Below are 17033 nucleotides of genomic sequence, written 5' to 3' on the forward strand. Positions count from 1 at the left end.
ATGGGGAGTTGGTACATACACATAGCACCTTTTAATTGTTTTCATGAGCCTGCCTTTCTCCAGCAGCAGCATTCACAGTATTTTTTATCTCGCCTTGTGAGGACATTCAGAATAAAGGACTTTCAGAACTGCTTTAACAAGTGACAAGAAGAATGGGCTACACACGCAGGAGGATTCTGAAGGGGGTTCATGGCATGTCTTTCACTTCGATACACCATTTTTAGTTGAAACATTCACCATGTATTTTGGTCAGGCCTTATATATTGACATCTAACACACCGTAGTATGTGCGAAAATTTGTTTTGTCTGAAGGCTCATCTTTTTTTTTTTTCCAGTACCAGGAATCAAACTCAGAAACATGCACTTGCCAGGCAGGCACAGTGCCAATGAATGAAGGCCCATCTTAAGGAACTTGGTACAACACTTAGTTATAAATTGGTTCTTAGGAGAGATGGGACTGGGAATCTTACCTCTTGGAGAACCATCGAACTTGGTCACCGGAACATCAGGGATGTGCCACAGAGTAATCCTTCCTGACACTTCTCCAGAGAACAGCACCTTGTAGAAAGGTTCCTTCCTTTCATTCATGTAGCCCATGACAAAGGGAAGGCTCTGCAAAGCACAGGTGACCTTTGAGGTGGGAGCACTGTAACTTAGACAGCTATTGTTTTTAAACAGAGGGGCAAGACCTGCATAGCTAAACCTGGTCTTTTCCCTTTATTTCCCATTGTTTCAAAAGTTTCCAGTGAACTAAGTGAAATGACCTATGATTTTGGACAAAACGACATTCAAAACCAAAAGCAAAGCCATCATATAAACTTCAGAGAGTGGATAAGGGTTTCTCACACTTACAAGCTGCAGTCTGCATCATTACACAGTTATACGCACACATCACCCGGAGGACCTTCGCACACACTCGGTTAAACAACCCCGAGGACATCCTGTGCCCTTGGGACTGTTGTCGTCTTACAGAGATGAGGAAGCCCAAAACGGGTTCAATTTCCTCACAGGGATGCAGACACAGGTGTTCTGCGCTCTGTGTAACAGTATCTAATCTACACCATGTGCGGTGTGCTGTATGATGAATGCAAACTGCACCCCTAGTCTCGAGACAGCTTCCGTGCAGATGGGCCAAGGGGTCCACTCGTGAGCTCAAGTGCCCCAGACAGCTGCTCCTGGCCAGCCTCCTCCAGGGAGATTACCACGGGGATCGGAATGATTAAGTGATTAGAAAAACCAAGCCCTCTTTTGATGTACAAATACAGGCATCCTGTAAAGGAGGCCAACTGCTGGTGCCAGAATTAAAGAAGCCTAAGAAAGTGACAGCTCCTAGACACAAAAAGCATGCTTTCCAGACTTATGTGCAGGAGTAGAAATCTCTGCAGTGTATTGTCAGAGGACATGAAGGATCAAGTTAGGACTACAATTACTCTGGACAACAAAGCTAGGAAGTAAGCACTGTCACAACTACTGTTACAGACCTACAGCAGGGAAAATAAGGAACAAGCCCAGCCACCTGCTGAGACAGGCACACTGTGTCCTCCAAGATGAGCACAAGCACAACACAGTCCCAAGCCACACATGTCCACCGAGTGCGTACTTTCTGGGGTGCTGCCAATCTCACGGACACGATTCTTAGCTGTTATCAGTGGCTGTGGCTCAGTGCATGGTAGAGACTGACCAGAGAATTGTGCCTGCCTTTAACTGACTCTTGGTGAAGGGCAAGCAGGGTTCAGTAGGCCCACGACTCCCTTCAGCCCACACCACCCCGCACTACTGCACTGCTTCTCGCCCTGTCACGCCTTTGTAGCAGAAACAACTGTGGTTGCTTGAAGGAGAATTATGGATAGAAGGCCCAGACATTTATGGCCTCACATTTTGAAAACATTAGTCTTTCAGTCCGTGTTTGCAGTACACGTTTAGGTCCCTCTTGGGGAGCCGGTCTGTAAGCCTCACGTGGTCTCAATCCTTTCTTCATCCCCTTTCTTTCCCCCTTGTTCCCTTCAGCTCCAGATTTCCTTCCTGTCTCACAATGATCACTCCATTTTCTATTAATCTAACTTTCATTTTGTTCTTTACTTATATAGTACTATGAGTTTCTCATATAAGAGAAACTATGTGATATTGAAGCTTATGTGTCTGATTCATTTCACTTAAAACTGTGGTCTCAAGCTTCATCCACTGTCCTACAAATGCCTCGTTAATCCTTCTTTATGGCTGAGTACTACTTCATTGTAAGTACCACAGTTTCTTTATCCATTCATTTGCTGACAAACATGTAGTCTGCTTCCAAGATTTAACTATTATAAATTGTGCTCCTATAAACATAGGTATGCATGGATCACCGTAGTATGCCTTTAACTCATTTGGGAAGATAACTAGAAAGGGAATAGCTGGGTCAAATGAAATTTTTAATTTTCTGAGAAATCTCTATGCTGTTTTCTATAATGGTTGTGCTAGCTTTCATTCCCACCAACAGTCCAGAAGGGTTACTATTTCCACAGCCTAAACAGCATTTGTTGATCTGAAGTCTTGATGATGGCCATTCTTTGTGGAGTAATACGGGATCTCCACATTGTTTTAATTTGAACTCCTCTAATACACAGAGATTATGCATTCATTAGCTTTGACTTCTGAGAAGTGTCTATGTTCATTTCACTTGTCCAGTTTGTGTCTGGACCTTTTATTTTGGGCACTAATTTTTTTTAGTTCCTTCTATGCTCTAGATATTAGTCCTCTATCTGGGGAGGAGCTGCAAAAATTTTTTCCCATCCTGTAGGTTGTCTCTTCAGTCTGTTGGTTGTTGTGCAGAAGCTTAATTTAGTATGATTCCATTTTTTGATTGTTAGTACTATTTCCTGTGCAACCAGGATTCTGTTCAGCAAGTCTTTGCCCACATCTATGACTCAAGAGTTTTACTTTCCTATTTTATCTTCCAACAAATTGTTTCTGTTTTAACATTTGTACCTTTAATCTATTTTGATTTTAGCTTAGCACATGGTGGAAGACAACGGTCTAGACTCAGTCTTCTGTGTGCAAATAGTCAATTTTCTCAACACCATTCATTAATCAAAGATGCTCTCTTTCCTCCAGTGTATGATTTTGGACCCTTTGTCAAGGATCAAATTGTTAACATGCTTGGAGTGCTATCTTCATCCTCTACTCTATTCCAGTGATCCATGCATCTGTTTTTGTGCCAATACCATGCTGTTTATATCATTGTAGATTTGTAACATAAAGTCCAAGATTTCAATACCTCCACTTTGTTCTTGTTGCCCAGGACTGTGCTTGTTATTCTGGTCTCTTCTGATACCATGTAAATGTTAGGATTTCTTTCTCTAGTTCTGTGAAGCAAGCTGTTGATACTTTGATTGGGACTGGGTTAAATCTGTATATCAGTTTTGGAAGTATGGCCATTTTGGTTCTGCCTATCTGGGAAGAGAGGATGTCTTTCATTTTCTGATGTCCTCTTCGAGCTCCTTTCTCAGAGTAGTTTTCACTGTAGAGGTCTTTCACTTCTTTAGTGTTATGACTTGTGCTTAGATGGCCCCCCAAAGCCTCATGAGGTCATAGGTGGGGCTTTTTTTTCAGAGGTTGTTGGATCTAGAGTGTGTGACACTGGAGTTGTTTCACGGTGTAATGCTAGGCTCAAGGGCACCTGGATTAAGGGCATGAATACTACACCTCCTAAGTAGCCTGGATAAGATAAAAGGGGAAGAAAGATGTTAAGGTCTCTTTTTGCTTTTACTCTCTTTGCCTGCAACTCTGCCTTGGAACCAGCTGATTATGAACTGAAACCTCTATGAGCTGTAAGTCAAATAAGCCTGTCCTTCTTTAACTTGTGGGTGCTGAATATTTTGTCTCAGCAATGAGAAAAATAACTAAGACAGTTAGGTTAATTCCTCAGTATTTAAGTTTTCTTCTTGATATTATGTATAGTATTCTTTCTGTAATTACTTTCTCAGTGAGTTCAAAGAGCCCAAACAAATAACCTAACAATGCAACTCAAGGTATAAGAAAAATGAGAACAATCCAAAACCAAAGCTAGTACAAGGAAGGAAATAATAAAGATTAGAGCAGAAATCACTGAGAGTGAGATTAAAAAAAAGAAAACTACAGAGATCAGTGAATTAAAATCTGGTTTTTCAAAAGAATAAGCAAAACAGACAAGGCCTTAGCCAATTTCACCAAACAGAAGACCCAAATCAATGCAGTTAGAAATGAAAAAAGTGAAATCACAATATACACTGCCAAAATCCAGAAGATCATTACCAACTACTCTGCAAACCTATATGCCAAAAATTTGGAGGATTTACAAGAAATGGACAGATTCCTCAATCCACATGAATTACCAAATTGGAACCCTGAATAATCCAGTAACAGGCAAAAAATAGGCTCAGATGGATTCACAGCTCATTTCTTCAAAAACTTCTGGGGAATCTAACACCAATACTGGTCAAGCTGTATAATGAAATTGAAAGGGAAGGAGTACTCTGAAAGACATTCCTGGAATATAAGGTTACCCTGACTCTAAAATCAGACAGACTAAAACTAAAAAGAGAACTAAAGGCTAATCTCTCCAATGAATGTTCATGCAGAAATTCCTCAACAAGATACTGGCACATAGAATGCAACAAAATCATCAAAAAGACCAAGGAGGATTCATCCCAGGAATGCAAAGATGGTTCAACATACTCAAGCCAACAAATGTAACAACACATTAACAGAAGCAGGACAAAAATTACATGATCATCTCAATAGATACAGAAAAAGCCTTTGGCAAAGTCCAACATCCATCCATGATAAAAACTTTGAAGAAAATATGCATGGAAGGACTTTATCTCAGTCTAATAAAAGCAATCTCTGACAAACCTACTGCCAACATCATATTAAATGGGGAAAAACAGAAAGCTTTCTAAGATCAGAACAAGACAAGGATGTCCACTACCACCATTCCTGTTCAACACAGTCCTCAAAGCATTAGCCAGAGCACTTAGGCAAGAAGAAATAAAAAGAATATATACAGGAAACTAAGAAGTCAATGATCCTCAATGTAGAAAACTCCCAAAAATTTACCAAAAGACTCCAAAAATAACCAAATTCATCAGTATAGCAGGATATAAAATCAATACACAAGAATCAATAGCATTCTTGTGCATCAATAATGAACTCACTGAGAAATAAATGATTTTTAAGCTGTTATGCATGTAAAGTTGTTATTTGCAGTAGGTTAGGTCATAAAGGGTGTGACTTATGTTGGACTTTAAGGTAAACTGTGTCATAAAAATATTCACTGGAGCTAGAAGCAGGAGAGAGAAGGTCACAAAGGTGATAGTGCTTCCCAGAGAGGCCAGGACACCACTGTTGTAGCCAACAGCAGAAGCAGGCTCCAGTCTGCCTGTGGGCAACTTTAGGACATCCACTGATGCATGCCATCAGGTGAAAGCCACCTCTCTCCCATGCCAGCCCAGCTCATGACGCTGGCTGTCAGCTTCTTAACACAGCTTTTGCAATAAACTTTTCCACTGATATGCTGAAGGGACAATTTCTACACTATAGGATTTCCAACAGGATTTCCTACTCTGCCTAATTAAGCAGACAATCATCCTGTAAGAAGTAGCGTGCTTTCTTAGTAATTCAAAACACGTCCTCTTTCTATGAAATACCTTTTTGGATAATTGATGACTGAGTCTAGAGGTTTTAAAAAATCACTGTGGGTCCCACCACTGCAGTAAAATACCTACTTAGATTTTCAGACTTCCTAGAGCGTTAGATGTATAATTCAGTCAAGTAATAAGCTCAAAATTATATTCACAACTCTCAGCCAGAAAGTGTACTTATATTTGTTTTACCAAGAAAAGTTACTCATAAGAAAAGCTAAGTACATGTGAAAATGATCTTAGTATATAGTTAAGTAAAAAAAAACCTCAGGATAAAAACCATTTCATAAGGTTTCAAAGACATCAATGTTAACATTGTTCTGTCAACTATCTGTAGGGTCAAAGACAGGTATAAATTTTGTGCATGTGTGTGTTGGGGGTGAGTGTGTGACAAACACTTTAATAATCAGTGACTCTACATAAAGGATATATAAATAATCATTGTACTATTTTAACATTATAGTATTTTTCAAAATATTTGAAAATTTTCAACTACAATGAGTAAATACATAAAACAAAATTTAACAATTCACAGTAAATATTTAAGGTGGTGAAACTAGAATTTTAATTTCTCTTTTATGTTCTTCAAAATTTGTAATTCTTCTCATAGTAGATAGATTCTATTTTGTTAATCAAACTTTGAAACAACAGACACTGAAGGGCAGTGGTGCCTCCTCAGCGGACATTAACAACCAAGCTGGGTTTTCTTGTTATCAACTGAACGTGATGCTCCAGTCTAACTTTTCCAGCTGACTCTGCTGCAAACAAAGCCTCCCTGCCTGAGGCTCAGCTGCAGCATCGTCAGGAGGCCTCTGCTCCTGGTTACCTGATTTTCCTCCGCGGAAGCAGAGCACAGTAAATGTGGATAAACGGTCTCTTTTAGCAGCCTCCCGTCGGCTGGGTTGCTGCTTTTGGAAAGCCCACTGCATGGCAGAATAAAAAGCAGAGTTGAGAACTGTGTGGTACTTTACTTATTTCCTCCCCCTCCCTCTTTCAAAAGCCTGATGGTACCATTCAAGTTTCTAAACTCTGGCTCGGAACTGTCAGTTAATAATCACAAGTGACTTTCTGGAAGCCGGGCACCAGCTGGACAAGTTATACATGGTTAATCTCATTCCTCTGTCCCCCGCTGTTCTGCACAAAGCCGGTAGCCCACCAAGCCCACAGCAAATCTCCCAGTGCCAGAGCTGTTTTGTTCTGCTTTTTGATCACGGGCGGCACACAGGGCTTCTATAATAAACCTCCCAAAGTTCATTTTCTACCTGACTGTGCTGGTGCCGCCCCCTCTGCGCCCACCTGTTCAGCAGCTGATAGATGTAGCTGCGGCCGTCTTCGGTCCAGATGAGGACCCTGTGGGCCGCCAGCACCTCTCCTCCCGCAAAGAGACTCCCGCTGCTGCTGTCCTCCGACCACAGGAGGGAAAAGTCGCAGTAATCATACACCTAGAACACAGTGAGGCGTCCCCCAGAGCTCCCAACGCTGTGCACACCCTGGTGAGAGGAGTCCTGCCCACCAGGACGCTCAGACAGCTCAATCCAGGGAGATTCACTAGGACTTACTTTTTCAGTTATTCTGAAGTGGCTTTCAGCTGATAGCTCATCTCACTGTCTCTTTCGAGAATCGAAACCCTGAATCTCAGCTTTCTAAACAATTTATTTGTGTATGGGTAGTCCAGGTTTAACGTTTGGACGTTTACTGTACACAAGAATAAGTTTATATAGTAGACATCCTTTGTTAGATCATGTACTTTCAATATTTTCTCCAAAATATATTATCACCCTACAGGTAAGACTAAAGTTTTGCTAATGAAGCCAGTTATATAAAACATTAAAGAAAGCACATTCTCTATCAAATGATGGTAACTTGGTTTTCTTTCATCTTAGATGCACCAATGGATACAGTCACAAGAAAAAAATGTGTGTTTCTAGAAACAAATGTAGTGACAGAAGAAAAAAAATCTAAAAATATAATGTATGTAGGTGAAAACTACTAGTTTTCTTTTTAATTCTAGAGGGAGCACCAATTTTTGACAATAGTTTAAAGATAAGCGTTCAGTATCACAGTCTGTCAGGAGCACAATTAGGATGTGCAACTACACACACAGCACCCTGGGAAGCAGAGAGCAGCACACAGGCACCTGACAATGGACAGCAGTCATCAAAGACGGGCCACCTTATGCTCTGGTGACCCTATCTTCAAGAGCTCCTGCCCTGTTTAAATCATATTCTTGTCACTGTTGCACTGAACAAGAAAAAAATTTACACTCGTACATTCATTGTCTACAATACCTTCCAACACCTAGGAAACACCACCAACAGAAGTCTCTCTGTGTACGTGCAAAATCGTATCGTCTGGCAGTTCATGGAGTCCAGAAATTTGGATTCTTTTTCATAGACATCTTGTTTTTCCTTTAAAAGGCAAGAAAACCCATAAGCACTGATACCAGGCCAGGTGTAGGAGACCAGGAAAAAACCTGCTTGTGCACACACAGGAGTGGATCACACCACTATTTAAACAAAAGTACTCAAGTGTCTTTTTTTTTTGGTATCAGGGATTGAACTCAAGTCCTTGCACTTGCAAGGCAGGTGGAGGAACCACTGAGCTAAATCCCTGGCCCTCAAGTGTCTTTTTGAGTTTTCTGAACTACAAAGCTACTTTGCATGAGAAGCCATAAACAGAAAATGCACTCGGACCCAGGAACGAATTTTACGTACTCAGCAAACTTTCTGTGATAGAGCATGCTAGGTGCTGAGAATGGAAAGTGAAGCTACTGACTTCCAGGCACGGCACAAAGAGCAAACAAAAGCATGATCGTTTTCTAAAGCATGTGTATTCACTGCCAATAAAGAAACAAGCAAGGTGCTGGGGACAGATGTGGATGACAGCACATGTGGACTACGGTGGCCCGAGGATACGTGTGCGTTCCCAGTGCCCTGCAGGCCCTCAGCACCTCGGCTTCCTCCCCGGGTCCCTGCTATGGACCCAGAGCACAGGGCTCACCCAGCGACTGTCACCAGTGCAAGTGCTGCCTCTGTGCTCCAACTGTGCCACGTGTCACAGGAAGCGGTGGACACGCTGGACCGCAGGCCAAGGCCCCACCACGTGCAGACAGCCGGAAAGGGGCTCTGCGTGAGGGGCAGATGGGCACTGCATCTGCAAGGACTTAAGCTAAACATGCTCCGTGTGTCCGTGTGTGTGTGTGAAACAGTCACATATTCATGGGCCGTGTGGCACAGACACAGTCCAGCAGCACCAGAGCCCACCCGGAAAGACAGACAGGGAAGCAGGAAGAGCCAACCCCTCACTCACATATAAGTGAGAGTGCACAGGAGCCCTGTAGTTTGCAGTTTGCACACACATGTGCCAGACCGGGGAGGACAGGATCTCCGACCCACCTGGATGCTGTTGATAGCTGAGGAGAGGTCCCACACTTTGAGATCCCCGGTCACTGTCACAGCCAGCAGAGAATCTTCTGGAAGAGAGCAGAGGTCACACTTGAGTGGCCTGCACAGTGCAGAAGCACCTGGGGTCAAGTAAGGTGGCACAGGGCAGTGGAGGTGGGAGATGCCAGCTTCCTGTTGTTCTAAACAGAAGACAAATGCTTCATGTGGCATCTGGAGCACTGGCTATCACTGGGGGGAGGGGAACCCACCCCAGTGCCCGCAGGGCTCCTGCTGCAGACTGGGCCACACCGAGCCAGAGCCAGGCATCCCTGGAGATGCAGCCACACAGGTAGGACTGGGGAGGGACCCAGGGATTGGCCACCAGCTCCTCCACTGGCCTCACGCTGCCACCACCCCTTACCTTGGACCCTCACGGAGTGGACGATGCACATGCAGGTGACCCAGTCTGGGCACTGAGAGGATGCCAGCGCGTGGACCACGGCCAGAGTCCTGGCGTCCATGACCAGCACATCCTGGTACTCCCCGCAGCACAGCAGCCAGCCATCGCCTGCCATCCGGGAGGAGCAGTGATAATACTACAGGGTCACAGCGGAAAAGGCACTGTTAGGGCGGGAACCAGACTAGGTGGGGCTTTATTTTGTGGTACTGGACACTGAACCCAGAGAGCCCAGCTCTGAGCTGTATCCCCCCGTTTCTATCTTAAGACAGGGTCACACTGTATAGCCCAGGCTGAGCTTGAGGTTGTGATCCTCCTGTCTCGGCCTCCCACAGTGCTGGGGTTACAGGCGTGAGCTACCACGCCTGGCTTAACACAATTTTAGCTATGTTGAGGACTTCCCTCAGTGTTAGTTGCAGCATCTGTTCAGTGAAGGCATCAAACTGAATAGCAACTAAAATTTCCTTGAGATTATTTTCTATAATGTTGATTTTTTTACTTTACTTTGATTTGTATTTTTCATTTCTCTGAAGAAAAGGGGGTATTATGGAAAGAAGAAATAGTCTAAATCATAGAAAGCTCACAGGTGTGCTGTTTCTGGGTATCATATAGAGCTAAACAGCAACAGCAAAACCCAGTTCTTTATTGTAGCAATATTGCTACACATTAATGAGGAATACAAGTATCTGAAGTACATGTGAGTATTTCCTGTGCCAAATAAGTTTTGGAAATGACTTTTATTAAAGATCGTGTAGCATTTTCCACCTTCTGTGAGCTTCCCCACTGCAGGATGTGGCCCAAGGAAAACAGAAGAGTTTGCAAATGTTATAATTTAAGACATCAAAAAGTAACACGCACACACACAAATAAATAAAAAACTCTAAGTACCAGTGAAACCCCACAGCTACCTCCCCTGTGTGGAAATCCAGCCACCAAAACTTAAAAGCTGTTGCAAAACATTGCAAAGTGATTATAAAGGTCAAGGAAACAGCTCTAGGTCTCTTTCCATACATGAAAAAAATTAAGAAATTAAGAACAAAATATATAGATGAAAAATGAAAAGGAGCGAGAAAATATTTCTGCTTTATAAAACAGCACATCATTAAAGCTGACCCTGTAATGCAGGTAAGTTTTGTGACTGTCACTGAGGAAAGTGCACATAGCAACCTCAAAGATAGGATACAGAAATGAAAGAAGTAGGAGAAAAATCTCGCCGAGCAGTATGTTTTGAGGAAGATAATGCCCCAGCAGCAGATGGTGATTTGAGGGTGTTAACCTCATAAGAAATACAAATTCACAGAGAGCCTTCTCCAGGCTGTCCACATGCACACAAAGCCCAGCACACAGGTGGAAGGACTCACGCAGATAGCCGTGTGCCTGTAGGGGAGGGTGGCCTGCTGCACGCACTGTCCGCTGGTGACGTTCCACACACACATCTCCCTAGGAGAGACAATGGTGTCACTCTGTCATTTCCACTCGACTGGCTGGGATAATTTCAGTGCCACCAAGTTTTTCTCTAGTGCACTCTTTAAGTGCAAGCTGATTGTTTATGTGGCTTTTTGTTACAGATTACTGGGCAAGGAAACGCCATGGTCATTAGTGGGCTGACACACTCCCTACATCCTTGCGTTTGGGTAATGACACCCTGCCACCGGCCCACAGACCACTGCGGGGCCCCTGAGTGTGACAAGGAAGCTGTAGCCTCTGGAAAATGGTTCATTTAACTGCATTTAGGCTACATATTCTGAGACTTGTAACCCATCAAACCAGCACCTTCGTTCTGGGCCACGGTGGCATTTTGTAAAAGCAACAGCGCCACCAAGAGGCAACACTTGTGTACCATTGGTATTATTTCTTTGCTTATCTGAAATCAGCCTTACACTTAATATTGAGAAAAAAAACTATTGCTTTAAGAACTCTTCTTTGGTTCCGTATATTACAAGACACAGACAGCATCTACAAAGTGCAGCTACAAAATACACCCGAGGCAGCACACTTTCATTCTGTATTATTTCTGTTTACAACACCAGAATGACCGTTTCAGAATTATTTGGTAAGATTTTTCAGTGTTGACAGTTTCAACACATAGGCAACATTTTCCACAGAAGAAAAACAAGTGCTTTACAGGCATTAAAGGAAATGTGGTTATTAAAAAGCAAAACATAAGACTAGTAATATTAAATACTATCTATATGAACTGGGGGATTCGAAGGCTGATTTGTTTTCCCAATCCAATCTTCTAAATCAGTGGTTTTTAACACCAGGTAATCTTGTCCCCAGGTCCCACCACAAGCCCCCTTTCTTCAATTCCAAGGACACTTAGCCCAGGACAGTCACCACCAGGAGCACACTACTGACATCTAGCGGGAGGCCAGGGGAGTGGCCGGACCCGTTCATTCTGCTCTGCTCCCACAACAAAGGGCTGGGCCGACTGACCTCAGTCTGTTCAAGGCTGAGAAACATGTTCTGGGTACAGAAGCCAAAGTCTGTAACTTCCCCTCTATTTATAGCCACACTTCTTCCAAGAGGATCTGCTGTCACCTGAAAACATAGCTATAAAACAGGAGGAAAAATCTGTGTGTGTGTGTGTGTGGGTGTGTGTGTGTGTGTGTGTGTGTGTGTACACATACATACATGCATGGAAAAATGAGATGGCAAGAAAGGTAGAAATCAAAATACCGTATCTCAAAGGTACAGCAAGGAACACATCTAGAAGGCGAATAGACGCATCTCATCTCAAAGGTAAACTGGGCCTCCAGGTTGTCATCACCATCGCCCTCCAGACCTTGGGTGCCACGTGGCTCTTGGATGTGCAGTCACAGAAGCTTGCGGCCCAGGGGCCGCATCCAGTGAGTCGGCTCTAACCCAGAAGCTCCAACTTGGGCTGGATAGCGGGTGGCTGGGAAGGGACCTCAGGCCCCTCACTGAACCTCATCACTCTAGCCGGAGAGGGTTCATGAAAGGCGCCCCCAGCAACACTATTTTTAAGCCCTGTTTGTTTCCTGATCATCTTATGTTACATTATAAATTTGATGTATTTATATTTCTGTGTCACAAAAATATCACAAAGCAGAAGCACTCAGCCTATCTGCTCTAAGAAGGGACAGCAAACATCACAGTATCACAAGGAGCACTGGCATTTTAGCTAGAACTGCACAAGTGACATGTGACAGGAGCTGAAAGCTGCAAAGTACATATTCCTTTTTGTTATTTACAAATATGATTTTGAGGGTTCGTACACAGATTAAATAAAAAACTACTCAGTTCACCAATTTCCAAATCTCTTAATTATTTATTTCAATGAAGGGAAGGAGGCCAATGAAACGTCCACATACAGGACATCCACGCATGGGTGCGGTCTCAGGACAAGGCTGGGAGGGGCCTGTGCTCCCCTCACACCATAACCTCGGCACCTCCAGTGTCTGACGAGTCAGTGGTTGGTGCAGCTGCCTACCTGGATGCCATGTTTCAGAGCCAAACTGTTTCTCAGCCCTCTCCTCGCTTAGGCACTGTCTGCAGGGACAGATGGGTCAGCTGGAGGCTACTGCTGGCCCAGACTCTCTCCCCGGGTTCTCTAGCTTTGCTGGGCACTCTGCTCCTCCTCTCCTCAACCTCTGAAGTGCTGCCTTCCTTGTTCTTCTGTGAAACCCGCACCTTGGGCTCATGGGGAGGAATCTCTGCCATCCTCACAAGTTGCCTGGTGCTGAGGCAGCTAAGGCCCAGTGAGCCTCAGGCAGGACCAAAACCTGGAGCTGCTCATGCGCCGAGTGACAGCAGCTCCCTCTGGCTTGGCAAGTGGCATCCTTCCTGGTGAGTTCCCCAGCTTGTTCTGAATGGCACGCCTACAGGGTACATGACATCCAGGTGTGGCCTAGGGCGGGGCTGAGGCCAAGCATCAGCCTCTCCCCACACATGCTAAAGCCAAAGTCTGGGCTGGAGACTCAAAATCTGCACAGGGGTCCATTGGAGACAGGCAGGTCAGTCAAGGAGCACTGCCCTGAGTGCTGGCACCCACCTGCCTCTGCCTGCACCTCTGGCTGGGGCCTGAAAGGAAATCAACTCAGAGCCCTGGACCATACTCAGCACTAAGTTGCACAGGCTGGACTCAGACTTATGTCCTTCTGTCTCAGTCTCCCATGTAGCTAGGATTACAGAGATGTGGCAACACAACTGGCTTAAAAGTTTTCTTAATCAGTAACAACCCTCTCTTATCAATGTCATGGCTTTCTGCCTTCAAATTGTGTTAACTTTATGCTTATTACTATAAAATATTAATACAGCTATATCAACCTGATTTTGGCTAGTACATACCTGATAAATGTTTTTTGTCTATTTTCAATTGTCCACAATCCTTATAGCCCATTATTTTTAATTGTCTGATAATCTTTGTAAATTAACTAGAAGACTCCATCCCATTATGTAAGTGGAATTACTATTTTATCCAGATTTATTTCAACTATCTTATTACATGCTATTTGCCTCATTCTCTGATTCTTTTGCTGTCTCTTTCACATTAAACACTTTTCTTTATTAAATTGGAAGGTATACACTCTATTACTCTTGATTTGTCTGTCCAGACTGCAGCAGGAGCTTGTTACCAGAGTCAAAGGTGAACATGCCTCTCCCCAAAAGAGCCTGGGGACCTGGCCAGGCCACTGCAGAGAGGACAGGCATATGTACAGGCCCTTCCACAGCTCCTAAAGCTTTGCTAGGCTCTGTTCAGTATTCCTCTTCCAACCCCACTTTTCCTTCAGAGATCACTTTTCTTATTCTGGAAGAACCTCATTTAGAATTTCATTACCAGGGAACCGCTAATGGGTAGAAAACATGCTGAATGTCTGTCTCAGACACCATCATGTTGCCCTAGGTATCAAAGATGTTCTTGGTGTATCCAGAGTTCTCGTGGGCAGATTATCTTCTCCTCTTCAGTCTTGGAGGGAACCCTCTACTGTCCAGTCTTACTGCTGGGAGCTGGCCCTCAGTGTAACTGACATTCTTTCCTCAATACTGTATCTACTTTTGGGGTCTTCTCCTTTTCTTTGGTTTTGCATTGTTTCCACATCAGGTCTGTGGGTGTCTACTTCTTTTCATGCTGCAGTTCACTGGGATTCCTGAATCTGAGGATTTTAGCCAATAAATGAAATGATACTTTGGGGAAAAAAATGGAAAACCACACTGTGAAGTGACTGTGTCCTTGCTGGCCAGGCTGGGACCCCTCATACTGACAATGGCCACTCGAGCCGGGTACTCACCATGCAGTGGGAGGGAAGGTGCTGCGACATAGTTACTGTAGGATCCACCCCACCTAAGAAGCGGCTTACAGATGCAGGTAAGTTAGAGACCCCAAAAGGGCATCTCAGGTCACTGTGGCAGAGGGGGATAACTCGTATAACCAAAGCAGGGTCTCCAGCTCTTTAGCCACCCTTTTTCTAGGGTATGAACAGCTGAATTAATCTATGGTCAAACACAATGCCAGGAACCCTAACTATACAGGAGATAGCTGCAGACCATGCCTGCCATCTATGGCTCAGGCAGGGACCTTGTAGATGCTTTCTCACTTGGGTCCTGAGTTCTTTCCAATACTTGAAGTGGACCCTAAATATCGATATCTCAGCAGGAATAGCAGGTTTTGTGTGGTAAACACTCTAATCCCTCGTGTATGAAAGCTACAGGCATTGGTAAAGAAGTCTGGAGGATACTTCACAAAAGCAACTCGGCAAGCTATGGACTTTCCGGGCCTGTCACCCGCCCCCACCATGACCCTGACCAGAGGGATTGGAGAAGGGGCCAACACCATGCTCCACAGCCGCCTCTACCCACCCATTCTCAGCAGCGCTCACGACGTAGGGCTGTTTGGAGAAGTCCCCCGCACGGGCCAGGCACCTCACAGCTGCTGAATGACCGAAGAGGAGTTCTTTAGCTGAGATCTGAAAGAACAGCAATCTTTTACAGAACTGGAAACTGAAGGACACAAACAGCTCACTGAGTACAAAGGTGAGGAAACTGTCTATATAGTGATTTTCCACAGGTTAAGATCCAGGAAAACTGAGGCATACAGTAATATAATTCTGGGTAGAGAAGCCGTGCTATGTGGTGTTGTCCTTGTTTTGGTTTGGGACTGCTCAGGAATCCTAGATGACTGCCAGACCCGTTTGACCACTTGGAGGTTTGAATACAAGTAAGTCACTGTTGATGCTCATTAGTATGGAGGGCCCTGGACAAGGGCACAAAACCACAGCGTTCAGAAAAGAAATGAGTTCACTAAACAGCAACAGAGACAAGATGGCCCTCGTGACCATGACAATACCTCAGGGTTGGTGGAAATACAGATCAGAAAACAATGTGGGTTCTAAGCAGACAACTCTCCAGAACATTATAACTAGCATGGCCACAGGACCACAGCTGTGTCTGGGCACAGATGCAGAGGGGTGGGAATGGGTGTCTCTGGTGGCTCTGCACCTGTGTGCACTGGACATCTTCACACAGCCACACACCGGGGACACACGCACAGAAAGACTGAGCACAGGCCTATGGAGCCACTTTGTAGTAAGAGAATCCCACCGCCACTGTGTGACAGCGGGTATACATATGGAGTACACTATGCCACATGACGTGGGCCGGGACACAGAGGAGACCAGGATCTCACAGGAGCCTGGAGCAGCCCGACCCGCAGAAGCAGACAGCAGCTGCTGCAGGCCAAGGCCAAGACTGGGAAGACTTAGTCAGATGGCGGGAGGAGGTGTTGTGAGCTGAGTGCAGTGGGGACCTCGCGTGCGGCATGGGGACAACAGTGAACAACACTGCCACAAGGCCGCGAAGGTGCCTACTGGGAGAACCTGCTGAGCACGTGTGAGGCCCTGTGTTCACTCCCAGACAATAACAAAACTGTACCACACCGTGGGCTGCAAACGTACTTAGAGCGCTCAGGTGTTCTCCCACACACACTACCCCAGCCACGCCAGGAGGAGGCCGGCAAGCAGTCACCATTCGAATCCCAGCTCACCACAAACCCTAAATAGACAGCTGCCATTTGTCCATGATACTGCACTAAAGCTCAACGAAATTCGGGAAGCAAAACTCCACTGTAGTCCAAATACCAGGCATTTTAAGCATATTTCAATCTAGATGATCTATATTCCCTAAGATTTCTAAAGTAAATACCCATTTCTTATTTACATGAAGACAAACAAGAGACCAGGAGAAGACGGAGGAAGACAAGCCACAGACGGGGAGAAACAGTTCAAAAGACACAGCTGCCGAGGGACCATTTACCAAAATACATCGCTCTTAAAAGTCGACAAGAGAAACATGACAGACCTGATTCAAGAAGTCAAACGTTCCGAGCAGACCACTCTCTCCAGAGCACGCGGAAGGAGAAAACGAGCGCAGAAAGGCTGGGCCACGCCCCGGGCCCGCGGGAAGCGAAGTGCACTTCCGGCCCAGGGAGACACCGCACAGCGGATGAGCAGCCAAGCTCCGGCGGCGGAGAGCGGGGGACACACGCACCACTGCCCCTGACGAGAGGGCAGCGCC

At 44.9% G+C, this 17033-nt stretch overlaps 1 protein-coding gene across 6 annotated transcripts in view; it reads right to left on the bottom strand.

Annotated features, from left to right (window-relative positions):
• The window catches only part of Wdr72 (WD repeat domain 72), a 154198-nt gene that overhangs the window by 134439 nt on the left and 2726 nt on the right, over positions 1-17033 (bottom strand). For 3 of the 6 annotated variants that reach the window (XM_010609056.3, XM_010609058.2, XM_010609053.2), the window contains exons 2-9: positions 15321-15427; positions 10862-10940; positions 9465-9639; positions 9056-9132; positions 7949-8068; positions 6957-7102; positions 6487-6583; positions 471-612 (exon numbers count right to left, since the gene is read on the bottom strand). In XM_010609056.3, the coding sequence (XP_010607358.1) occupies positions 471-612; positions 6487-6583; positions 6957-7102; positions 7949-8068; positions 9056-9132; positions 9465-9639; positions 10862-10940; positions 15321-15427 (943 nt within the window). The remainder of the gene's footprint in view (positions 1-470; positions 613-6486; positions 6584-6956; positions 7103-7948; positions 8069-9055; positions 9133-9464; positions 9640-10861; positions 10941-15320; positions 15428-17033) is intronic. The other 3 variants (XM_010609055.2, XM_010609059.3, XM_010609057.2) reach the window with 3 other exon arrangements.

The sequence above is a fragment of the Fukomys damarensis genome, unplaced genomic scaffold, assembly GCF_012274545.1.
Source record: "Fukomys damarensis isolate Sample0158 unplaced genomic scaffold, DMR_v1.0_HiC HiC_scaffold_17, whole genome shotgun sequence".
Lineage (NCBI taxonomy): Eukaryota > Metazoa > Chordata > Mammalia > Rodentia > Bathyergidae > Fukomys > Fukomys damarensis.